The sequence below is a fragment of the Emydura macquarii genome, unplaced genomic scaffold, assembly GCF_026122565.2.
Source record: "Emydura macquarii macquarii isolate MOO-44397 ecotype Brisbane River unplaced genomic scaffold, CSIRO-AGI_Emac_v2 contig_2897, whole genome shotgun sequence".
NCBI classification, from domain to species: domain Eukaryota; kingdom Metazoa; phylum Chordata; order Testudines; family Chelidae; genus Emydura; species Emydura macquarii.
This window is the reverse complement of record NW_027133034.1, coordinates 47,013,221-47,040,096: the sequence shown is the minus strand read 5'-3', so window position 1 is coordinate 47,040,096 and position 26,876 is coordinate 47,013,221. Positions and strand designations below refer to the sequence as shown.

General features: G+C 38.9%; 1 protein-coding gene across 1 annotated transcript in view; it reads right to left on the bottom strand.

Moving 5' to 3' along the window:
- Positions 1 to 26,876, bottom strand: part of FCHO2 (FCH and mu domain containing endocytic adaptor 2) — a 217,271-nt gene that overhangs the window by 176,585 nt on the left and 13,810 nt on the right. The window contains exons 2-3 of the mRNA XM_067568645.1: positions 12,799 to 12,890; positions 1,946 to 2,020 (exon numbers count right to left, since the gene is read on the bottom strand). Coding sequence (XP_067424746.1) covers positions 1,946 to 2,020; positions 12,799 to 12,890 — 167 coding nt within the window. The remainder of the gene's footprint in view (positions 1 to 1,945; positions 2,021 to 12,798; positions 12,891 to 26,876) is intronic.

Below are 26,876 nucleotides of genomic sequence, written 5' to 3'. Positions count from 1 at the left end.
ATGCAGAAAATTATCTGTTTGGCTGAATCCTCATGTTTGGTCTTAACCTATAGCAACATTTTTTGGAAAGCTGCAAGAAAATCTTTTTTCATAATCAGTTAATGTGAAAAGCTCAAAACAAAATTCCCTGTTTTAACACTAAAAGGACATTTAAATTTTAAGATCCTATATTCAGTGGCTTAAACATTCCAAAACAACATTCTGGACTGAAATGTCTCATGACTGCTCTGCGACAGAATTTTTTTTTTCTTTTAGATAACTTTAAAATCATAGTCCATATTAATGCTGCAGAGATGATCAGAGATTGAAATAAATGCAGGCAAAGTTTGATGAAATAACTGAAAAAAATGTATCTTTGCCATTAAGAAAATATGGAATTAAATACAAACACTACAATAATGCCATGTTAAGATTTCAGTACAAAAAAGGAGATTCAGAATTAATGTTCAAGTCCATTACTGTGTCCCTGCATATATACTTTATAATGTTCTTTTCCTTTACAACAACTTGCCCCATCCCTCAGAGCATAGCTTCGAGCCTCTCCCCCCATGTAGTTGGGGAAGTAGCTGTGAACAGGATCTTTAGACATTTATGGCCACATTTCCCAACCCCCACTTTTTTGTTTTTCTTCCTGACTGAGGCTGAATCTATTTCTGTGAGGAGGAAGGAAAGAATGTTAGGTAATCAGTATGAGTTAGCTATAAGCACCAAGACAGAGTAAGTGTGAGATGATCGTTACAGGACAGAGGGGTTTATAATTAACACATTCGGTATTTCTGACAATTTGCAATCATTGTTTCTCTTCATCCTATCTTTTCTGATGGTCAGCTCTCTGGAGCAAGGATCTATATATATTCTCATATATACATATATACTCTCAAACATACCATATTAATTTTTGTCATCTTGCAATTTTATAAAAGTACTGGGGTATTAAAAATGTCATACTTGAACACTCAACATGACACCTACATGAAATCTTGCCAAATGATTTTGAAAATTTTTAACTTTTAAGAACAGATTCATAGGCACATGAGTGCAGCACAAATAAGCTAGGGAGCATTGCCCAGGTAAATTGAATTTACAGTTACTTTGCAGTGCAAAGCAGGCAAAATGTACTGTTGATTCTGTCCAGTTTTATCATATTAGCAGCTCTTCACAACCAATAGAACTGTTGCAAGCAAATTAGCTGCAAAAAGATGGATGGTGATTGTTTGAGTTACCTTTGAGAACACAATTGCCCCACTCAAGAGTTATCTGAACTGTTGATCTGACCCTGTCTCTAGCCAAACAACAATTAGATACAACGGTTAATTTAACTGCAACACAATTTCCTAAATACAGCCTATGCACAAGATTTCAATGAATTTTAACTATATAGAAAGGCTGAAGAGTCTGTTTTTCTGTTACTAAGATAATTTAGGACAAAAAATACTGAGACAGATGCTCTATTTCTTATAAGATCCATTTTTAATTTAATTTGAAACTAACAAATTTACTCTTGATTTTCTGAAAATTCAATCTGTACTCAGAGAGTAACTGCTGTAATTTTGGGGAAGATATGTTGTATTTTTCATACAAACAAAGAGCTTGAATCCCTGCTTTAAGTACAAAACGGATCTCACCCTTAATTACAGAGTCACAACAGATATCTCCATAATTGCTCCTCCAGTAAGACTGTATGAGTAAACATACTTGTGCACCACTTTATATTTAAACTGCACCTTTTTCTTTAATCCTTCCTTCATATAGCTATATGGCATTTTATAGTGCTGCATAATCTTGTAATTAAAGGCCTTACTGTAATACGATACATTTTAAAAGATCCCAGAGATAAGGCTGTAAGTAAAACTTTAATTCTGTTAATGCAATATTCAGGCTGAAATCTTAAAGGCATAAATGTTCAGAGATTAATAATTTTGCTTTTATACACATATTAACTTACCCAAGCTGCGTGTAATTGCTTGCTGATTTGGCTAGCTTTGTCATTGACCTTGAATATGCCTCCTCTATCGTAGCCCTGTTAAAAACAAAACAAACGATCCCTAATATTAAGTAATCCAAATCACAATCAATAAAGCTACTAGGATCCATCAACATATATGCTTTAGAGGTACAGTAAAGGAAACTCAGCTTACCAGGCATTGTTTTAAAGTGGCAAAGGCAATGTTTCCAATTCTCTCATAAAATCCATAAAACTCTCAAAATCCACACCCCAACTTCTATTTTGTGTGCTAAAAGTCAGATGATGACTAGTGTGGCAGAATGGTGCTTACAAACATTGCAGAAACTCAGCTCTTATAGTTCTTTTATGTCTCAGGGCTCAAGAGCTGCATAATAAGGTGGGAAGAGGGAGCCACTCTGCCTCCATACATTGAATAACTAGTGGCAAGTAGGGTAAAAAGTAACCTAATAACCTGCTGGATGATTTGTCAAAGGTTGTTTTAGTACTATACATTTATGATCTATAGAGTAGTGCAATTATAACACATGCTTTTTACAAGATATTAAAAAACATTCAAATAAACACATTCTAAAAATAAACTAAGCAATCACACAAATTAAACAGAATTTGGAGGCCCTGCTGGAGTCCTTGCAGACCTGTTTCTACCTCTTGGTGAAGTAACTTGCACTAAAATGGAATTTAAAAGAGAGCTTCTAAGAACTAGCTTATCTTTTAAGACCCCTCTGAATTGTTATAATGGCATATTGTGATTTTATGTGCTTTTTGGGGTTAGAGTAACATCATGGCAGGGATAGTGTCATTATGGTATTTAGAGTGCTTTTGTTTGAATGACCTGAGAAATATTTTTGGAGAAGTTCATCTGTACATACTGAATTCTCTTCAACCCTCATTTTTCCTCATTTAGTAAATTAATCTCTTCTGAAACTGAGGAAGTTTCATAAGGAGTGACATTTTTATTTTCCTACTTATTAGATCAATTGTTAAAATTTTGGAATTTTGTGGGGGAGATTATAGAATTCTCCAAAGCAGTTGTGCTGTTTACTACTGAAGTCGTGGTTTCTGATTTTCCCTTGTGGTGGGACTTTCTAGCCAAAGGCATTTCCTTTGGGTAATATGAGACCAAGGAAGAAGTAATCACCTGAGAAATTTCACCACAAGGGATAAAGATCATTTTATTAAACTCCCAGTAAGATGACTTGGGAGGAGAAGACTCTGTATATGAGTTTCCCTCTTTCTCATCCTTACCCTCCAAAACAAAGATCCAGCCTAAATGCTACTTAGTTTTTATTTAATTCTGATAGGGAAGGAAATGTACATTAAATACATTTTATAATTCAAACAAAACAATGGGTCAAAAACCTGATGTTTTACCTAGGATTTAAAAAAATACAAGAACCGTAGAACATTTTAAGAGGCATCACTGGAACAGTAAAAACAAATCTGCAGATATCTTTTTAAGAAAACACTGTTACAAGTAAGGGCTTGGATTGTCAGGATTGTCACTTTATAGGAGGACTTCAAGAGATCATCACTTAATTACTTTGAATCTCTTCTTAATAAACACACAAACTATCAAATTTGAAACATCAATGACAAAAAAGGCTTTCCACTTACAAACATGATAGTTTTAAAAAACATTTTTTTAAACACTTTTTAAGCTCACTAAGTTAATGTTACATGATGTGACCAGAGAAACACAAAGCAGTATATTTTCATGAAATCTAAAAACTTTATGTACTAGAAATTTGCCAGTTTAATATCTAATTGTCTATGCATTGCAGGTCTGATCACTGCACTCTTCCTTTTTGCTCCTTTTTGATGTTTCTGCTCTTCTATTAATTGTATGGCTGAACAATCTGTTCTTGATTATACCACATTACAAAAGCCAGGTCTACACTATAAACTTACACTGAAAACTATGTGGCTCAGGGGTGTGAAAAATCCACACCCCCCGAGAGACACAGTTATACCAACCTAACCTCCGGTGTAGACAGCACTATTTTGACAGGAGGGTTTCTGCCGTTGACACAGTTAACGCCTCTTGTGGAGGTAGATTAATTATGCCAATGAGAGAAGTTCTCCCATCAGTGTAGTAGCATCTTCACTAAAGCGCTACAGCTGTGCCACTGCAGCTTTTTAAGTGTAGACCTTCCTGTAATGGGGCAGTACCTGCCTTCTTGTCAGGTGAGAGTCTGCTGTTTTTAGTTCTTGGAACGGGATGGCACGCACTTCTCGCGAGCACCTGTTCGATGGTTTTGCCACTGGGTCTTCAATGACTCAGCCCTCCAGTCAAGTCACACGCACTGTCTATAGGTGGAACAAATAAACCCTTTCCAGGGTATATAGTCTCTACCTTATCACACCCCTGGTGTGGGACTGTACCGCCAAGGCTTCCTCCCTGGAGACACTGCCCTCTGTAACAGTCCAAAAGGGCCCATCGCGGTACCCTCCATTGGTATGTCTTTTTTGGCAGTCCTCCCTTGGCTCTGTCTTTAACCAGACTAACAGGGCCTATTACAGTACCCTGGCTTGGTCTGGGACTAGGCTCTGAGCTTCGTCCTTTCTTCATCCCCATAGCCAGCCAGGAGCTCCTTCTTAGCTCCGCCAGTCTTTGACAACCCTCCATAGGCTCAGTTCTGCCTTCACTGAGCTGTCTATGGTCCTGCTCTCTTCCAGCCAGCCAGGAATCTAGGCTTCCCTCTTCCAGCTCCAGGCAGCAACTGACTGCTCTTCCTCTGCTGCTTCTTTTTATATGCCCACCCAGGCCCCTGACTGACCACTCCAGCAGCCTCCTTGATTGACTGATTCCCTTGCAGCCACTCTAGGCCACCTGGAAGACTTCTCCTATGCTCTTTTCTGAGGCAGGGTGAGACAGGACCATGAGGCCTCCAGCAGGTGCCTCTGGACCTAATCCACCCCATCACACTGCCCAAAGATAATCAAAATGTGTGTATGTATTTTTATGTGTTAATACACACACACACACACACACACACACACACACACACACAAGTAAATTGATACACATATGTATTATTATATCATCCTATATTATTTCCTAGATTTGTCAGGTCACAATGGCGGCTCAGGGCCTTATTCTACAAAAGTCTGACCATAAGTCTGTGGCCTCTCTTCTCCAATACAGACCTTGCCACCTAGATCTGTGACTTTGTCCCCATTAAGCTGGCTCACTACAATGTACCCGATTTGGGGATACTCATAAATATCACCACAAAGTCCTACTTGGTGCAGGATGCTGCTGCTTTCCAGCATGAACATGTAACATCTACACTTCATGTTCTCTGTTAGTTGCACCTATTTGCTTCCTGGTGCAATCTGAACGGCTGACTACGTTCTATAAAGTCATGAATGATCCATTTATTTAAGAAGCTGCCTCTCCTCATAATCTGCTGCAGATTTAAGATTAGATATGGCACAACTGTTGATTCCTTGAGAAGGCTCTCTATGGCCAACAGTATGGCATTTCCAGTAAAAGGTTCCTTTCTGTGGAATTCACTCTGACAGCTCATTTGAATAAGAAATGTAAAGACCTCAAGGTGCAATGCATGTAGTATGCCAGCAGGTTTTTAAATGAGTTTTAGGTACCCGTCAGGTGGCTCCTTGTGTACACAGAATTTAGTTGTTAAATGCATACAAAAACAAGCCGCACAGTCACATAGCTCATCTACAGTGTCTTCCTAATATTTAAACTGGGGATTTTCAAAGAAGAGAGAAAACTGTGCGGCAGCCCACCACTTCTTTGCATTTCTTCCCTTTAAAAGCATAATTTTTACTAGGAAACTGAGCCAAAATAGAATGAGGAGCCTTAAGTTTCAGTGGAAAGGTGGGTACCAAGTTGCCAACATAACAAGGATGGCTTTAAACTAAGTCTAAAGTTAGCAGATGACAAAAACTATAGACAGGTATTAAAAAAGGTGACCTTAAAAGAAGGCAAGATGTTGAGGGAGAAAATTAAGAATTACAACTAAGTCACAAGAGCAACAACAGGGATAACAGTGGGAGTATCTGCTCAACATCTTAGTTGCCTATACAGAAATGCAAAGCATAGAGAGAATAAAACAGGAAAAAATGGAAGTATTACAAGGTAAGCTAAATTATGCATTAATTCGCATTAACAGTTGATGGGATAAATCTCAGGACTGGAACATTGGTACAGAGAGGTATAGTTTGTCCAGGAAGGCCAGGCAAGGAGAAAAGGAAGGAGGTGTTGCATAACATCAAGAACATATACATTTGTTCTGAGATCCAAAAGGAGCTCAGAGGCAGACCAGCTGAAAATCTTTGGGTGAAAATAAAGGGGGGGGGGGAAGAGTATGGGACAGAACAAGGATTATGGCATAGTAGAGGTCTACCACAGACCACTGAAACAGGAATGAGACATTTCTAGAAAAAAATAACAGAAATATGCAAAACACAAGACCTGGTAGTAATGGGGGGCTTTAACTATGCAGATATCTGTTGGAAAAGTAATACGGCAAAACAAAGAATGTCCAAAAAGTTCTTGGCACAACTTTTTTTGTGGAGGAAGTAACCGGAGGGGGAAGGGGATAGTAGCCATTTTAGACATAATGCTGACTACAGGGTGGAACTGGTTGCAAATATAAAGGCTGAAGGTAATTTGGGTGAAAGTGATCATGAAATGATGATTTCATGATTCTAAGGAAAGGAAGAAGTGAGAGCAGCAGAATGAGGACAATACACTTCAAAAAAGCAAACCCAGAGAAGTGGTAGATAAGGTCCCATGTGAAGAAAAATCTAAGGGAAAAAGGAGTTCAGGAGGGCTAGCAGTTTCCCAAACAGACAATGGTAAAAGCCCAAAGATGGGAAGAATAGCAAGAGACCAATATCGTTTCATTAGGAGGTTTTAATTATCTAAAAATAAAAAAAGGAGTCCTACTAAAAGTGGTAACATGGACAGATTGCTTAGGGTGAATATAAAAGAATACCACAAAAATACAGGTACAAAATAAGAAAGGCGAAGACACAAATGAGTTACACCTAGCAAGGGACATAAGAGGCAATAAGAAAAGGTTCTATAAGTACATTAGAGGTGAGAAAAAGATGAAGGACTGTGAAGGTCCACTACTTAGCACGGAAGGAGAGCCAATAACAGATAACATCAAGAAGACAAGTGTTCAATGCCTACTTTGCTACAGTCATCACTAAAAAGGTTAACTGAGATCTGATGCTTGCCACCATTAATATAACAAGGGGGAAGGAATGCAAGCCAAAGTAGGGAACGAACAGGTTAAAAAAATTTAGATAAATTAGATATATTCAATTCAGTAGTGCATGATGAAATTAATTTTAGGACATTTAAGGAATTAGTTGAAGCAATTTTGGAACTGTTAATTATCTTCAAGAACTTATGAAGGAGAGGTAAGGAGAGGTTTCTCCACAGGACTGGAGAAAGACAAGCATAGTACCTATCCTTAAAAGGGGGAACAAAGAGGATTTGAGGAATTATAGACTAGTCAACCTAATTTCAATACCTGAAAAGATACAGAAAGAAATTATTAAGCAATCAATTTGTAACCAAGTAGAGAATAATGGTGATAATTAAAGCCAACATGAATTTATCAAGAACAAGTCACACAAACCAACCTAATTTTCTTCTTTGACAGGCTTACTAGCCTGGTGGATGGGGAATAAGCTGTAGACATGATATATCTTGATTTTAGTAAGGCTTTTGACTCAGTCTCACCTGATATTTTCATGATAAAACGAGAGAAAAGCAGCCCAGGTGAAATTACTATAAGGTGATGTACACATTTGGTTGAAAGACTATACTCAAAAGAGTAGTTATCAATGCTTTGCTGCCAAACTGGGAAGACATATCTAATGGGGTCCCACAGAGATCTGTCCTGGATCCAGTAATCAATATTTTCATTAATGACTTGGATAATGGAGTGGAGAATATACTTATAAAATCTGTGGATAGCTTCAATCTGGGAGTGGTTGCAAAGACTTTGGAGGATAGACTGGAGTTCAAAACAAGCTTGATAACTTGGAGAAATGGTCCAAAATCAATAAGATGAAATTCAATAAAGACAAATGCAAAGTACTATATTTAGTAAGGAAAAATAAGTGCAGAGTTACAAAATGGGAAATATCTGGCTAGGTGGTAATACTTCTAGCAAGAATTCAGGGGTTATGATGGATCACAAATTGAATACAAGTTAGCAATGTGATGCAGTTGTGAAAAGACTAATATCATTCTGAGGTGTAATAACAGGACTGTTGTATGTCTGACATGGGAGGTAACGGTCTCGTATTATTTTGCACTGATGTGGCCTCAGCTGGAGTAATGTGTCCAGTTTTGGGCACCACACTAAGTAAGAAGTGAAAAAGTGGAAAGAGTATAGAGGAGAGCAACACAAATGATGCAAGGTTTAGAAAACCTGACATACAAGGAAAAGTTTAAAAAACTGGGCATGTTTAGTCTTGAGAAAAGAGAGTGAGGACCTGATAACAGTGTTCAAATATGTTAAGGGCTGTTATAAAGAGGATGGTGATCAATTGTTCTCCGTGTCCACTGAAAGTAGGTCAAATAGTAACCGGCTTAATCTGCAGCAACGGAGATTTAGATATTAGAAAAACTTTCTAACTATAAGAATAGTTAAGCACTGAAATAGGTTTCCAAGGGAGGCTATGGAATTTCAGTTATTGGAGGTTTTAAAGAACAGATTAGACAAATACCTGTCACAGATTGTTTAGGTATACTTGGTCCCACTTCAGTGCAGGAGGCTAGACTAGATGACTGCTCAAGGTCTCTTCAGCCCTATATTTCTATGATTCTGTGACTGCCCAGGAAAGAAAGATTAGAGCAGACTGTGAGAAGTAATCCACTTTAGGTCCCTCAGTTCCTTTCATTTACTCAAACTTTAGCAAAGACTCAAATAATGAAGGAAAGGATGAAGAGAGCAAATCTACACTGCTATAAGAATTAATTCAATATTGTCTATATAAATCCCAATCTTTGGAACTAGCAGTAACAATCCTGTAAAACTGTGGGTTTGAGTTTGGCTAGTTAAATTATAAGGCAGCTTTCTCAAAATGGATGCCAGATCTAACTGTCTAGTCAAAGGAATGTTATGTAACTATTTCAGTAGAGTTCCAGGTAGCATCTCCTAGAGATGGAGAATCTCTCTAAATCTGGTTGAATTTGCTGTGAAGACGTAGCGCATCTGAGACCTTCAAGTACTGAAGTGCCTGAAATGTTGTAAGAAGTTTGTATGCAAATAATGATTTATTTAGATAACTCCAGGGTACAAACAGAACATCCTTCTAATGGAAGATGGTAAAATGAGATGGCTGCAAGATTAAGCTTGACAGTACTCACGAACAACCCAGACTTTTTTTTTTTTTTTTTTTTTAAGTTACAGTAGTAGCCACAGGCCTCAAATCAGAATCAGAGCTCCATTGTGATAGGATCTGTACAAATGCATAGTACAACAGTCCTTTCCCCAAAAGAACTTGCAATTTAATTTAAGACAAGGTTCAACAAATGAGTGTAACGAACAATAAGAGTGGGAAGAAGGATACGGAAAACAGTGATCAGATAACACAGCTGCATAGGCTAGCTAGTGTATAACTTGAGTCCAATTTGATCAAAAAGTAAAGAAAAAACATTTCATTTAGTTAGATCGTGCCTAACCTGATTTTTTATGTAAACCCTGCCATTTTTAACCCATAGCCATTTCTAATTTTAAAAATAAAGCAACTCTGCTTCTGGCTATTTCTAATTGATTTAAATCTAACTTTGACCTTTTCTAAATTTGTTTTTCTTCTGCTTACCTCTTTTTGCTTACTTTGTTTTTAAAAGACAACTCCATTTATTTCAGTTTTCATTTTTATTTTTGTAAAGCCTTATACTAATTTTATATTTTTAAATTAAAACATAAAACTGGTGATTAGAGACCTCTCTTACCGTGTTTTCTGTTAGCATATGAAGAAAAATGGGAAAGAAAATGTCAAAGTACAATATTCCAATGGGGCAGAATAAAATGTCTGTGGCACCTTCAAGTAAGCTCAAAATTGGAGGGTTTTATCCCATTTAAAATGGAAATAAATATTAACACATCTTTCAGCTAACCAATTAGGATATTAAGTTTGATTTATTTTAATCTGTAGTTTTTTTATGTGCCACAGATCTCTGCAGTGACAACAAAAAAGTTACATTGCACAAGATGTCAAGGGAATTTGGATATTTTGGCAGCTTGGTAAGGGACTTTCAGAGTTTTGGGCATTTGGGAAGATATGAACCTAGTTTGAGTTTGTGGGATAAGCACATTAACTGAAAGAGAGCACTAAAACATTCAACAATTAAATATATTAATATTGACATTTAATAGTCATTAAGTTACAATACCAATGTTCTACTGAATAGGGACAATTTGCATGTCAGAGCTATTGTCTCCAAACCTAAGAAGAAAGCAATGCATCAATTTACACTTCATTCACATTTAAAACATTTTCTTGCTTTGTTTCTTTTCTTTTGGTAAACCATAATGGTTCTTTCTATATATATATATATATATATAGAGAGAGAGAGAGAGAGAGAGAGAGAGAGAGAGAGAGAGAGAGAGAGAGAGAGAGAGAGAGAGAGAGAGGCTTAGATTTTAGAGCCCAATTTTGTGGTAAGGATGGATTGCACATCAACAGTTTTGAATTACACAGGGCATTGATTTAATTTGTCTTCAAAGGAAGGCATTTCCCTTTTTTAGGCCCCAAATTTAGAGATAAAACTTAGTTTAGTAATAACGGCTACAAGACGGGCAGTTTTTTGGGGTTTTTTTAAACAAACACTTTAAACTATCCCCCTTGAAAGTCTACAATTCAAAACACTGAAGCAGGGATATGCTGCTTCCATGACAATTATACAGCTCTCCTGCTCTTCTAGAAACTGGCAGTGAGAGACCTCTCTTACTCTATTTTTTTCTGTTAGCATATGAAGAAAAATGGGAAATAATATGTCAATGTACTTTTTATAGGATTTGGTAGATTTTCTTTAGTGAGGTATCAAAGGTGAAAACTTTATTTTTTTTTTTACTATGATCATGAGTTATATGCTTGTTATACTACTAGATACGCCATAGAAATTTAGAAATTAATGAATAACTGACAAATTAATTAAATCAGACATATTTTTCCATTATGTTTCATGTAATACTACCCCCTTATGAGTTAAGCTAGTCAAAGATTACTGCCAAATAGCTTGGGTGAGTATTTGAAATGTAAAACTTGCTTTCAAACTTTTAAAATCTGTTAGCATGAATCTAACAGACTACTTCAGACCAAATACCCAATATCCATCAGACACCCATTTAAATCAGATTAGCAGTTATGAATTAGCATTTATTGGATGCAGCCAGCTGTAGGTAATTTTCTTTAAACATTCTCTGACACAAGGGTTTTTTCCTGCATCTAATTTCATAAATAAAAACTTAATTTCATATAAAATAAATGTATCTTTGTAATCTGAAACTCTCCTTTGCTCTAGAAGTGTGTGTGCTGAGATGGGCTTTTGGAGAACAGTAAGACACACTTTCCTTTGTGTCTACTCTGATGTTATCATGAAATCTTTCACTTTTACTGAATTTTCATCTAAAAAGAATGCTCAAATTAATCTCCATTTTGGTTAAAACTAAGATTAATTAATGAAATCTCTGGGAGCTGAATGCCTCTCATGATGATATTCTTATGAGTGCATGGGAAATCATATGAAAATTATCAAAATCAATCAATCATTTTCCACAATTTGTGTTTTCCTCCTTTGTATTATCAAACTACTATAATTTTCTTATTAGACTGCTAAACTTCCTTTAGCTATGTCCTTAATTTATAAAATGCCCTAAAAAACCAAAAGATTTAGAGTATGAGTTCCACAAATCTAGGACTGTCCAAATTAAAATGTGCCTTTTTGTAAGTTACATGCACACTATTAATAATAAATAATAATAATAATAATAATAATAATAAATATAGATTTCAGAGCTCTTCTCAAGTCATTTGATAAACTATTTGAATTATAAAATTTTAGTTTGTGCTCTAAATTATGTGTATAAGCAAGAACAAAGAATAATTCTTTGCCGTGAATTCACATTAATGGTGGAATATCTGATAAAAAAAGCTAGTTCTGCATTGTGTTTGTGTTGAGCATTCACCCTTGATTATGTAAAAATATCACTAACATTTTGTTGGCCTACATGTTATGTTGCTAGTCCTGCCAATTTTGAAAATATGGTAGACACTCTTGTTTATTAGGCATATTCTTTTCTCACATCCCTATTTACTCTATTTTGTCTCTCTTTTCTCCTATTTTTTAAATTTGAAAATTTCACTTTACAAAGTATTATACTAAAGCTTGGTAGTGGTCTTTGTTCTAGCCTTATGGGCAATGATCATGCTAATCTTTCTAGAACAAATATTGTTTTTGCTACCTAAGAAAAGAAATCAGTGGTTTTCTTCAAATAATTAAACAGTAGATTGAGCTGTTTTTCTTCTTCTTTTAAATAGTTGACTATAGACATTGAATATTCTGGCACCTCTACCATTTTTCACTCATTAAGGCAAATGTCAGCTAAATCAAATCTGCAAAGTAGAAATCAACTAATAACTAAAGCGCAAGAGACAACCTGCATTTGTAAGCAAACAGTATACCAAGAGAACCTTGAAAGAAGTGAAAAATATAGCAAACCTGTGAAATCCACAAAAAAGATGTGCATACCTTCACATTACACAATCAAACTTTCAAAAGCGAACACATAGAAGTGTGCTAAGATTCAGGACTAGCAAAGATGAATACGTACCTTTCTCTTATAAAATCTGCTAGTTCTTTTGTCGATATATGTCCATGTTTCATGTTATGATAGAGGACATCAAAACCATTGTTCCTTTCCCCCTAAAGATTAATAAAAAGACTTTACAGTTTTATCAAAAATATGAGCACAACTTATTAAAACAATTCTAGAACAAAATATTGTACCTGTACATTGTAATAGCTGATCAACTTTAACCCTCCTTGAACAGACTGGCTGTTCCTGATGCCTAAGCTTCTGTCCATTAACTGCTTTCTTGATCCACTCCAACTCAGCTTATTTCCTAATCACGATTTACAATTAACCCAATAGAGAGACCGAAATTGGTACAATAAAAGATATTACATCACCTACCTTGTCTCTCTAATATCATGGGACGAACACCGTTACAACAACACTGCAAACAATAACCCAATGGGCACAAATAAACTTCTTGCCAAGACACAGTCACGCTTTCCTACACACATTTTCTATGCTACACTGAAGACCCTCTTTCCCTTCGGCTTCTGTATTACTATACCCCCACCCTTTTTAACCTCTCCCACCTTGCAGGCTGCTCCTTCAGTGCTGGGTTCTTTCTCCGTGTCTCTTCACCTCTGTTGATCCCCAAGAGTCTGTCCTTCTTCCCTTCTTCTCTTTCCTCTCCATGCACTCTCTGAATGACCTAATATATTCCCATGGTGTGTTGTTATTTCTGTGTTGATGACTTAAATCTTTTTCTTCAATTCAATGTCTCCCATTCCATCCAGGCTCATCTATCTTCCTGTCTTTCTGATATTTCCTCCTGGATGTCTCCACCACTTTCTCAAAACAAACTTGGCAAACACTGAACTCATCTTTCCTTCTGCACTAGTTACCCTTCTCCATCACTGCTGACAACTCCAGTCCTCTTGGTCACTCAAACTCACTTTCCACGTTCTTCTTCCCTCAAATTCAGGCCTGTGCCATATTTTGTCACATTTCCCTCTATAATATTTGGTAAAATGGGTAAAACCATTAATCTCTCTTCCATCCCCTACAACATCCTGTTGCCTATCATCAATTATACTTGTGAAGTTTAGATTGTACAGCATTAAGTGGCATGGACAGTCTATCTTCATAATGTACCAAGCATACTTAAAAAGTGCTATATATAACTATTAAACAACAGAATATAATAGCAATCTGAACTGGACCGCCTTCATTCATCTACCTCAGTCACACTCAGACCTCAGTGGTTCAGGAGCCAAATTAGCAATCAATATTACCCAAAAGAGCCACAATAGTGTTAATTCATTGTTTCATTTACTATAGTACTAATATATTCATATTTAAACAGTATGACAGGAAATATTTTGAGAGAGAGGGAGAAAGAGTGTGAGACTGTATTATTCTCCCTGCAAAATGACTGACCAAGTATTATTTTGTCAACTACAATAGTTAATAACATAGTAAAAGCATCGTGATTGATCAATAACTGAGATCGGTTAATAATTAAACCACACAGTGTTTTAATATCATGTGCTGCAAAGAGCCACAGGAGACACATTAAAGAGCCACTTGTGGCTCTCAGGCCTCAGTATCACTGATTTACCTAGTAGTAATTTTTTTTTGCTTTACTTGTTCCAAACAACATTAATCTTATCGTTTTTATTTTCAGGTTACTATTGACCACAACGTTTAAAATAAGGCGAATATAAAGTTCAGCAAGATGCAGAGTGATTTAGCTGTACTTATACATACAAGCCTGTACCAGTTTAGACTATTTACAGATATATAAATGGACCAACTTGCGTATACTTAGTCAATGTATAGTTTACTGTATTTAACTACAACAGAGAAAGTTACTCACCTTGTGCAGTAATGACGGTTCTTAGAGATGTGTCCCCCTATGGGTGCTCCACTGTAGGTGTATCTGCGCCCCTGCACCTCTAATCGGAGATTTTTGGTAGCAGTGTTCATTCACTCTGCACATGAGCTCTCACTCCCTCGTGGTCTGCCTCGAGGCTATTCAGTGCTGCATGAGTGAACCCCCCTTTCCGTTCCTTCTCTACAACAGAACCCTCGCAGAGCCCCTTAAGGAAGACTCTGAAATGGGGGGGGGGTTAAGCACCCATAGGAGGACACATCTTGAAGAACCATCGTTACTGCACAAGGTGAGTAATTTCCTCTTCTTCTTCAAGTAGTGTCTCTTTGGGTGCTCTAGTGAAAGTGACTTCACAGCAGTATCCCCCATGCAGGGCTGGGGCTTCAGAGTGGAGTCTGTTACTACAGAAAGTACTATGGAGCTGAAGATGGCATTGGAGGTCGAATCTCCAGTGATAGCATAATGTTCTATGAAAGTGAGGTAGAGACCCAAGTCGCTGCTCTGCAGATTTCCAAGACAGGGACATCTTTAAGGAATGCAACCAAAGCACAAATAGACCTCATACAGTGCATACAGACTGGATGGAGAAAACAGGTTGTGCCCTTGATAACAGTGATCAATGCAACCAGAGATCCATTTGGATAGTCTTTGAGCTTATATTGCAGAGCCTTTGGATCTTTCCACACGCGAAAGGAAGAGTTTAGGGGACTTCCTGAAGTTCTTAGTCCTGTCCAAGTAGATTGCTAGTGCTCTTCTAACATCTAGCACATGCAGAATCACCTCCCTGTTGTCGCTATATGGTTTTGGGGAAAATACAGGAAGATGGTTCACTTAATTCATATAGAAAGTGGAGGCAACTTTAGGAAGAAACTTGGGGATGCGGCATCCATGTATGCTGGCTGTGCCATCAGGGCCGTTCTTTCTCCTATGTGCTTAGCTGAGGTGAAGGCAAGTGGAAATGCTGTCTTCATGGATAGGTATAAGAGATAAGTTGCCATTGGCTCAAAGGGAGGCCTAGTTAAAGCCATGAGAACTAGGTTAAGATCCCCTATTGGAACGGTGGTCTCACATGTGGGAAGAGATTCCCAATGCCCTTAAGGAATCTACAGGTTAATCGGTGAACGAACACTGAGCATCCGTCTACCTGATGGTGGAAAGCCGTTATCGCCATGAGATGTACCTTAAGGAGGTCTAAAGTGTAGTGTAAAATCAGAGGGAGGGAAGAGGAGGTTGAATCCATGTGCTTAGAATGACAATAAACTTGAAATCATTTCCATTTTTGAAGGTAAGTACATCAGGTGGTTGACTCTTGGCTGTGTAGCAAAAAGCCCTTCATCTCGTCAGGCCATTCTACCTCGAAGCCTTGGAAGCAAGAAGGAGCCAAACCTAGAGGTGGAGGACCCACAGGCTGGGGTGAAGAATCAACCTGTTTTGAGAGAGCAGGTGAGGAATGGGCTGAAGAGGACCTGGAGAACATTTTATCATTTGTGTCAGGTAAGGGAACCAGACTTGTATTGGCCAGGAGGGGGCAAGAATAACCCTCACTTTGTCTCACTGAATTTTCAACAGGACTTTGGATAGAGACCAAATCGGAGAAAGGCATACAAGAGGTCCCCATCCCATGGGAGGATGAGGGCATCTCCCAATGGATGTTTCCCCAGGAGGGCCCTGGAGCAGTAATGAGGACATTTCTTAGTTTGATAAGTAGCAAAGGGCAAATATGTCTCAAAACACCTTTGAGTTCAGTTCCCATTCGTGTTCATGAGAAAAATTTCGACTGAGACTGTCAACTGTCACATTCTGTAATCCTGGTAGATAGACAGCTGAGATGAGCATGTTGTGATGGATGCACCAATGCCAAAGTTTGAGTATTTCCATGCAAACAGAGGGAGATCTGGCAACCTCCCTGTCGATTTATGTAAAACATTCAAGTCAAATTGTCTGTTATGACCTTTGTGTGGGTGTTCTTGATGAAAGGAGAAAGTGTGTACAGGCTTTCCTGATAGCCCTTAGCTCCGAAAGACTGATATGGAGGATCACTTCTGTGGAAGACCACTTGCTTTGAACCTTGTGGTCATGTAGGTGAGCTCCAAAGCCTAATAGGGAGGCATCTATTATTACAGTCAGCGTTGGTGGCAGTTGCATGAATGGAATGCCTGCTCGAACACTGGATGGATCTTTCATCCAGTCCAGAGAGTGCTTTACTGCGGAGAGCAGTGATAGCCATTTGGTTAGTCTGCCCCTGTTCAGGTGACAGACAGAAGCGAGCCACATCTGGTGACACCTCATGAACATCTGAGCATTTGGGGTGATGAAGATGCATGCTGCCATATGACCTAGCAGCTGCAGGCAGTTCCTGGCCAATGTCTAGGGGCTGGCCTGAACTGTGTCTTTTAAGCTCATACAGGTGGGGAGTCTGTGTAACAGGACAAAAGCTCTCGCTTGTACTGCATCGAGATTGACGCTGATAAACTCCAGTCACTGTATCAGAGTTAGTGTCGATTTCTGAAAGATGAGCTGTAGGCTCAGCTGTGCAAATGTGTGCATGATCGTCTGGATGGCTTGTATGGCTTCCTTGAATGAGAGAGCCATGAGGAGGCAGGCGTCTAGGTAAAAGTAGATGATAATGCCCAGCGTTTATAGGTGTGCTGCTACAACAGAGAGTACCCTCCAGAATACCCTGGGTGCAGACGAAATGCCAAATGGGAGCACTCTGTACTGATAATGGTCCTGCCCAAAGGTAAACTGTTGTAATCTCCTGTGCGATGATCATATTAAGATATAGAAGCAGGCACCTTGTAGGTCGATGGTGGAAAACCAATCTCCTTGCTGTACAGCTAGAATAATTGCTGCTAGCATGAACTTGAACTTCTGCGCCTTCACGTATTTATTTAATGCCCTTAGATCTAGAGGGACATGAACTGACTTGCATAAACCCTGAGATTATTTTGAAGGGTTATCTGTCTGAGGTGATATTCTCCCAACTGTTGTGAAAGGTGTGTGGATGGCAGCTGATGTTCCAGGGTATAAGTGTTCGGACCTTTGACCAACCTATCAAAAGTGCTTAGAAGAGGTGGTCTTAGAGGTTGTGGATTGAAGTGCTGACTGCTTCCACTTTTGAACTCTGGACCTCTTCTGCTGCAGCTCATAACAGTGCTATGATGGTGGGTATTGAGGAGGTTGTGACCTGTGCTGTAGCTGAGAGCTATATCTTCTCTTCTGTGCCACACTAGATTTCCAGAGAGCATAATGTGACACGGAACTCCTTCAAGGTGTGGAGAGACGAGTCTGTCTTCTCTGAAAAGAACTTGGGCCCTTCAAATGGGAGATCTTTTGCAGCTCTTTGGGCAACGGAAAAAGGTGTAGCCAAGAAGACCGCCTCATTACCACTGCCATGGAGACCAAGAAAGCCATTGTATCGGCTGCATCCAAGTGCCATCTCTAGCAAAATTCTGGCTAGTAACTGACTCTCTTTGACAATGACCTGATATTGCTCCTTTTGTGTCTCCGGTAAATGTTCCAGAAACAGACTGAATTTTCCATAATTAATAAAATCATATTTGGCTATGACAGCTTGGTAGTTCGCGACTCTAAACTGCAAAGTCGCCAACAAATACGCCTTCCTCTGAAAGAGATCTAGCCTTTTCCAATTCTGATTATATGGGGCTGACTTTGTGTGATGTTGCTTGCCTCATGCATTAACCACATCCACTCTGATGGAATTGGGTTACGGATGTTGAAACAGGAAGTCTGCTTCTTTGGGAGGGATGTAGTATTTTTTGTTGGCTCTCTAGCAGGTTGGCATAATGGAGGCTGGTATCTGCCAGATGGCTTTGGCAGGATTTAGAATTGCCTCATTAATTGGGAGGGCAATTTTGGACGAGAAGGTGTGCAGAATATCCACCAGATTGTGATGTGTATCTACCACCTCCTGTAGGGTAGTCTGCAGCTCATCTGCCGCCCTCTTGGTAAGATCCTCAAAGTTCTTAAAATTATCACCTAGTGATTGGGGGGGAAGGAGTTTTACAGACTCATCTAGTGGAGACAAAGAGAAATTTGCTGGAGGGGTAGCTTCCCCTACAAGCCCTTCTTCCTGTTCTGCAAAACCTTTCTCCTCCCTTGACTCAGTGGCTCTGAACAGCAAGGTTGCAGAAAACCGTCTGGTGGACTCTGTGAGAGACACTGGACAGCTGCGATGTGTGGGATGTGTACATTGCTCAAGGATCCCAAGACAGCCATTGGGGGGGGGGAAGAGGATGGGTGGTGAGGGTGCCCAAGGGGACCCATCCCATAATTGTGGGTCAACTCGATGGAATTGAGGAAGTCCCTTTTATTGTGATGGTGAGCCACGATAAGAGGCCAGGAAAATGACATCCTCTTGGTCACAGTCAGACTCATCACTGGGTAAGGGTGGTGTTGACTGGGGTCTTGGTGGTACACAGCCCAGGGCCAAGGGCGATTCCAGGTGCTAAGATGTGCTCAGTACCAGGGTCCCAGTACCAAATAATGGGGATTGCAGTTCTTCCCCATCCATCATGTCTCCAGGGTACTGGAACTCACTTGGTATCGTGGAGGAGTGTCTGTGGTACATTGTCAGTTATCTCGGTGCCGCTCTTTTAGAGACGGTATGGTAACTGTCTTTCTCCTTAGGGGGTGGTACCACTGCCTCAGCGCCTGAGCTCCTGGCTTCTCTAAGCAGTGTGGTGCTTCAGAACTTATAGTGGAGGCCCTCATCTGGATTCCAGCTTCGGCGCCGTCAGTACCGATGTGGACACACAGGGGAACTCCTCTGGCTGGCCAACAACTCTATTTGGGGGCTTGGAGCCCTTTTCTCCCCCCCCAAGCCTTTATAGGGGGAGTCTGCTGATTTTTTTCCCATGACTCTACCCCCTTTGAAGTTAAAGGCTCTGGGGATATGGGACTCTCCCAGGCACCCGAGACAGTGCAAGTGTCTGTCTGTTACAGGAATTGACTCCTTGCAGGAGAGGCACCTCTTGAAGCAGGGGTTGGAGGAGTGAGGAATCCTTTAGTAGTGAGAAATGCAGAAGAAAGTTCTTTTCTCTTCTTCTTTTCTTCCCCTCCGCCTCTTTTTTTTTTTTTTTTTTTTTAATTAATCAATCCCAACCAGGTAAAAAGAAAACACTAACTATTAAGGAGAAAAAAAGAAACAAAAACACCTACTAGTGCTAATGACACAGATAACGGAGGGACAACTGCTCGCTTTGTTCGAGGCCAAAATGGTCGAGAAGGAACTCAGGAGGATTCGCCCATGAAGCGCTAGATAGCCTCAAGGCAGACCATGAGGAAGGGAAAGCGCATGTGCGGGCTGAACAGATGCGTGGGCTACCAAAAGTCTCTGATTAGAGGCACAGGACACAGATACACCTACAGTGGAGCACCCATAGGAACACTACTCGAAGAACAACATTATTTTGTAAATTTAACATTGGAATAGTAGTGCTGGCGCAAAGTTTCTAGGACATCATAGCTCAGAAAAGAGGAATAGAAAAATCTTATTAACAGAAAATATGACTTGTTTGGCTAATGGATTTAAAACTGTCCACTTTATTTGTGTAGTCTTCTTGTTTCAATTATTGGTCTAGCACCAAACTGAAAACAATGAAATGAGAAGTTTTGGCTCAATCAGCAGTTAAGGCCAACGTTACCAGAATCAATGCAAGAAAATTCTTAGTACTGCATAAACGGGGACACAAGTAAGAAAATACCTTAAGATCAAAGAACCCATAATTAGCAAATCAAAGTGAGCAGAAGCTAGAACTGTATTTGTTTGTTTATTCTAGATAGCCTATCTGCAAATGCTAAACTTAGCCAGTTCAATACCTACTCCCTTTCTCAGTTATCACACTGCTTTGTTTTGCATATCTAAAGTGTAGACCAATGTAAAACTCCAAAACGGTCCTTGCGTACTGGTTCAGCAATAGGTGATTACTAAACTAAAGTACTACAGTTTTCACCTGACCTAGGAACTCCCATTCCTCTGTCCCCACACTTTGGAGAATAAGGCATTAGAAATAACTCCATAGTCAAGGCCTCACTGAAATTTCTAATTCAGACTGAACTAAAATTCCTGTTTATATTTTAATGAGACAACTTAATTTCCAAATTTGGGCACAAAATCTCTTCAGAGAACAACTGAATTTTCTATAAATGTTTTAAAGTAAACTATTAATTGTTGAAGAGGAAATATTTTTAAATGCTCCCTTTTTAAAATGCTGTTCTCTTTTCTTCACATTTGGTCTCCTCAAACTAAACCAACACAGTCCCCACAAACTCCACGCTTCATACACTAATGCATTTCTAAATATCTTGAATGCACACCCTCTTATGAATTTCTAAAATTGAAGATATTCCCCTTACTTTTCATAATGTAGTGGTTCTCAACCCCATACCAGAACGCCTTAATTCCCTTCACATTTAGGAATACAGGAAGCACAGGATGCTTGTGACTCTGATGCCTATCTGCAATCTTCCTAGGGATTGGAGTCCCAGGTTGAGAACCTATCTGTGATGGGGTGTACAAACCCCATATTGGAAAGGAAGGGCTTAAAGAGATGTTCTGGGCCCAGGTGACCCTGCCTCATCGCACCTGCAAAGGCTGCGCAGGCAGGAGGAGCCTAAAAAGGGGAACAGAGTAGCTCAATAGCTTGCGGACAGTGAAAGTAAACTGACCTAAGCTATGAGCTCCTGAGAAGCAACAGCACAGGAGCTCTTGCTGCCCAAGGCATGGCTATAAGACTTAAATTCCTACCACCGGGCCCTGGATTGGAACCTGGTGCAGAGGATGGAACTGAGCCCCCCTTCCAGTTTATAAAGAAGGACAACTATAAAACCCTATCCTTGATGTGGGGGAACATAGTTGGGGGAAAGACCCCGAATATTAGAGAATCTGGACCATGAGATCTCAACTCAAGTGGGGAAGCCCTGATGCCTCCTGCTGAATCTCGAAGGCTCCCTCACTGTTGGACTCTTTACACATACCCAAAAGGGACAGTCTCAAATATGTCACCTAACCAAAGAACAGAGTCACTGGAAGGGCAGACTGCCATAGGTTGAAGCAGCAATAAGAAAGGGTGACTCCCATGAGGAAGACAATCTGCTACACCCCCCATGACTCAAGGGCAGCACCATTGGTGAGCATTCTCCTTCAGACCTTCATAATGTAACTGAGTTTTGCAAAGATTAATCAGTGAAATGGCTCAGAAAAAACAGCTGCTTCTATTATCCTGGCTCCCTAATTAGAAGTCAAATTGCCGTGAAAAATAATTTGTTAATTTCTGTACGTCAAAATTACATTTTTGTCACATTTTCTGACCAGTTCTATTTCTGTTCCTGACTCACATGCTGTGCTCTGTACATTCCTCTGGTAAGCCAGGCTGGGCAGCAGAAAGCACAAGGCAGAGATAGAACAGCTGTTTTCTTAACTATTAAAGGAAAAGATACCTGATATCCACATTATTTGAATACTATCAAAACACATGAAAATATAATTACATCCAAGAAACCACATGAAAAGAACGTTAAGATTACTTAATTCAAGCACTCAACAGTTAGGATTTGTCTTCACAATATGCCTGTATTATTATCCCCATTTTATAGCCGGGGATCTAAGGCACAGAGAAGTTAAAGCCACCTAATGCTGTCTTCTAATGCTGGGTGCCCAACTTGAAACATCTAGGGCCTGATTTTCCAGGATGTTTAGTATATTTTATAGCATGTTAAATGTTCAAACTACAGCACCAATCAATTTCAGCTGCATTTATGAGTGTTCAGCACTTGTACAAATTTGGCTTCAAATCTCTCACTGGGCACCCAGAAAACAAAGAACACACAATTAGTAGCCAACTGTGAGAGTTTAGTTTAAGTGATTTGCCCAGCAAAACCTAGGAACTCTGGCAGAGGCAACGACAGAATTCAATTATCAAGAGCAGCCTTTAATTTCGTTAATCATGAGAGCACCATCTCTCTTCCCACAATCCACTGCCTCATTCGCTACCTTCCAACTTCTGTAACAAATAAAGAAAGGGGTTCTACACACAACAGCCTCATTCACTACATAACCTTGATTCTATCCCAGAGCACTGTCCGCTCTATTTACTGAACGAGGCAGGAGTCCCTTGGAAAAAATAGTATGCGATCATTCAATTAAAAGCTATCATAATTCATATGTACAAGAGGGCCAAATTCAGGTAGCACAGGCAACTTTAATCCTGACTTTTCCTAATTTTTGAGTGTTTGACATTGCAACCCTTTATTATTTTTTTTTAAATGTAGATTTTTTGTGTGCAATTTCTTTTAAAAACTGGGGATGAGGGGGGATCAAAGCTACTCACCTGTAACTAGAGTTTTTCTATATGGACTCTGCACAGCCCACTCATAGGACATGCAATCAGTGCAGCTTTGATAGTGAAATCTTCTAACAGTGCCCATTAGAGCATTCTCACACCCTCTTTTGCTCCTCCCCCTCACTGGGGTAAAAAAGCCCCTTGAGCACTCTGATCACCTCAGTTCCTTCTGCCACCTCCTCAGGTGGAAAGTTGTTATCCCAAAGAAGAGAGGAAGGAGAATAGGCAGTGTGAATACACAAAATTCATCTCAAACAACTCTGGTTACAGAGGAGTAATCTTTATTTATTCTTCGAGTGGCCTCTGTACATTTCCAGTCATGGTATAGTTTGATAAGCAGCACTCTTGCCTCTGGGATGATGGAATATGGAGTCCTAGTTAAACAATCATTGTAATACTACTTTACCAAACTGAGCATCCAATCTGGATGCTAAATACAGTGAATAGTAACTTTTGAAAGTGTGACTAAAGTTGCAACTCTACATATTTCTAAAATCAGGTTATGCCTAACGCATACTATTGATGAACTTTCTGCCCTTGTGCAGTGTGATCTAAGCCCTTATAGGAGAGGGACATAGGTTTGCTTGAAGCTTTCCTCTTTCAAAGCATAAACCCATTTAGATAAGTACTGTGATGTAACCACCTGCCCTTTATTATTATCCCTATATGAAATAAAAAGTTTTGGTGATTTCCCAATTTCCTTAGTCCTATTTAAATAGAAAATTAATGTTCTCTTGCCATCAAAGGGGTTTAAAATTTAGCCTTGCTTGGGGGAGAGCAAGGCATGGTGAAAAAAACTGGCAAGTTTAGACTGATTGAAATGGAATTCTGCTACCATCTGGGAAGGAATTTAGGACAGGGAGAGGAAGCCATTTTATTCTTCTGGAAGACTGCAAATGGCCACAAGAACTTGCAGTTTGTTTACTTTTCTAGCAGATGTGATCTCTACAACAAAAACTATCTTAACTGAAAGTGAAACAGAGAATATTCCCTGAAACGTTCAAAGGGAGGTTTCATGAGCTAAGTACTATGTTGAAATTGAGGATGAATAAAAATCAGTTTTTTTAAATAAAGAAAATCAGACTATTTAAACTGAGTTTTTATTTAAATTAAATGCATTTTTCTTTTTAAAAATAAATCTGTTTAAAATTAAATTTGAAATTATGACAACATGTGCGACGGCTTAAACTTACTATAATTGAGTTAATCATTTAAATAAAAAAAATATGCTACATCAATAAGCTCACCTCAAATTTTAATGAGTTAATGGAGGAAAACCTCTTCCAAGTTTGAGGGCAGCCCAAGCTTTTTAAATATATTACAATATTATATATTGCATTAAGTATCTATGTATTTTTCAGTCTTTACAATGGAGCAAATGCAGTTATTTACATTTTTCCAAATGCAAGTACTTTCAGTGTTTTGTGTGCAGAAAAGCTTTTACATTAATTACTTTTTTGTTTCAATTTAACTAGCAGGTGCAGAGAGTTTTTCTTCCATTTGGACTAGTTCATTCAAAGTTGAGAAGCCAACTGAGAGTTGAAAAGGAGAAAAGCTTGTTTTCATCTTCCAATCTATGAATACAAAACAGGCAGGGGAGGATAAGATATATTAATTCTAAAACCTTGAAAAACATGGGGGCAGATTTTCAAAGGTATTTTGAATACCAAAAGACACAGATGGGTGCCTAGTGGGATTTTCAAAAGTACCTAAGCAGGTTAAGCACTCATCTCCCATTGATTTGAAAGTGAGGTAGGCACTGAATCTGCTTAGGCACCTTTGAAAATTCCACTAGACACCCATCTGCATCTTTGGGTGCCAAAATACCTTTGAAAATCTGGCCAATGGTGACCAGAAACAAACAATCTATCAATTCACTAACTACAGTTAATACTTCTCTTGTTTAAGAATCAATTTTAAATGCAAAATGTGTGTTAAACTTTTTATTATGTTTCTACTCTATTTAAGGTGGTTTTATTTAACTAATATAATACAAAAAAAATGAAAATTCTGTTTGTACTTTAATTGAATTCCAATTTCTACTCAAATGCAGCTTGACAAATTCCAAGTAAGAAATCATCATATAGTAAGAAATGTCATTCACCATTTTCTAACAAAACAAAATGTAAAAATGAAGACTCTGAATAAACCTATGTTTAAATATATTTGCATAAATAAAGTGCATCCTCCTAGCTAGCAAAAAGTACCAAATTTAGTGTAAAGGCTTTATCTGGTTGCAAATCAACATGTTTTAATAGATTATACCAACTACTGAAAATGAACTTTTCTTTAGAAAAATAACTAAAAAATATTAATATCAGTGAATAAACCCACTTTCGATTTAACTCAAGCCGTTCTGTTGTGATCTCTTCTTAGTGTAGGTTCTTTGACGGGAAGATAAAACGTTCATTAATTCTTTCATGAATCTCTCAGCTGTGCCATGGGTAAATACAGTCTTATCAATGAGCACATGGTGCAGAGAAATAACTAAGTGCACTTTAATGAATGATACAGAATCTCCTAATGGCTTTAAAATGGAGCAGGTTTTCCAGAAGGGACTGAACGGAGAAGTCTGATGCTGGATCTCTGATAATATTATTTTGCTCAAATAGAAAACTTTTTCCATTTGTGATCATAGCATCTGCAGGTTGATTGTTTCTGGAATAAAGTAGGACCTGTTGAACTCAAATCAAACAGAACTTTTCAAGGTTCCATGGTGCATTCTATCAAGTATGTTGGGTCTGGAAGGTAAATCCAACCATTCAGATGGGTCAGGAAATCCTTGGTTACTGGGAGAAAAAAAACTGATTTGGATAGATGATGGTCTGTAAGCCACTGCTGTCTTGCCCAAGCTGGGGCAGTCAAAATTATTGACCTTGTCTTGTCTTATTTTCTTTATATATTTTGAATGAGTGCAGATGGAAACACCACAGAGAAAATCTCCAGAAACACATCTGATATGGACAGAATGTCTGCTCCTGCTCTTAAACAAAATTTTGGACATTTGGAACTGCATTTCATTTTGCAAACAGGTCTATCTGTGGATACCCCCAAAGAGAGAGAACTCATTACTATGGAGTTCTTCAAGTGACCATTTGTGATGCTCTCTTCTGTTCCTGCTCAAAAAGTCTAGGGACTGTTGACTTTGGGATAAATGTCATGATGAATGCACCAGTTCCCCAATTCCATAGCTTCCTTGCACAGCTGACTGGAACAAACGTATCCTTGCTTGTTCACACAGAACACTGGAGTCATATTATCTGACTCACTTTTGTCACTTTGTCTTGCCTCCAAGGCAAGATGAGGGAGAAAAAACTTGAGAGCCCATAAAACTGCTCTCAATTCTAGTATGTTGATATGCAGATAATTCATGGACATTGGAACCCCTGGGAAAAGTATCAGGTTGCTGAAGTGAGCTTTCACAGCTCTAGAATGGGTGGAAGACTTTTGTCCTCCTAAATATTTGGAATAGACTCCCTTTCCCAAATTCTTGGGGGAACTTCTTCTATGGCACCTGCCTCCAATAGGGAGCAGACTTCTGTTCTTGGCAGATACTCGTGATATAGATCCCTGAAGAGGGAGGGATTGGGAAGAAGGGATGAGGTTGAATTGAATGGAGTAGCCCCTCTGAATGACTTCCTGAATCCATCTGTCTGTAATGACGGAACTTTCAAGAAATTGAATGACTGCGAAAGTTGGCTTCTCAAAGGGAGGAGGGGAGAGAGGAGGTAAGTAAATGAGTTATAGTTGGTTTGAGGCTCTCAAATATCCCATCAAACATAAGATCTAAAGCCTGGTGCAGAAGGTGAGGACGTAGCTAGTTCCACTTTGGGCGAGACGTATACATTTTTCTTCTCTGC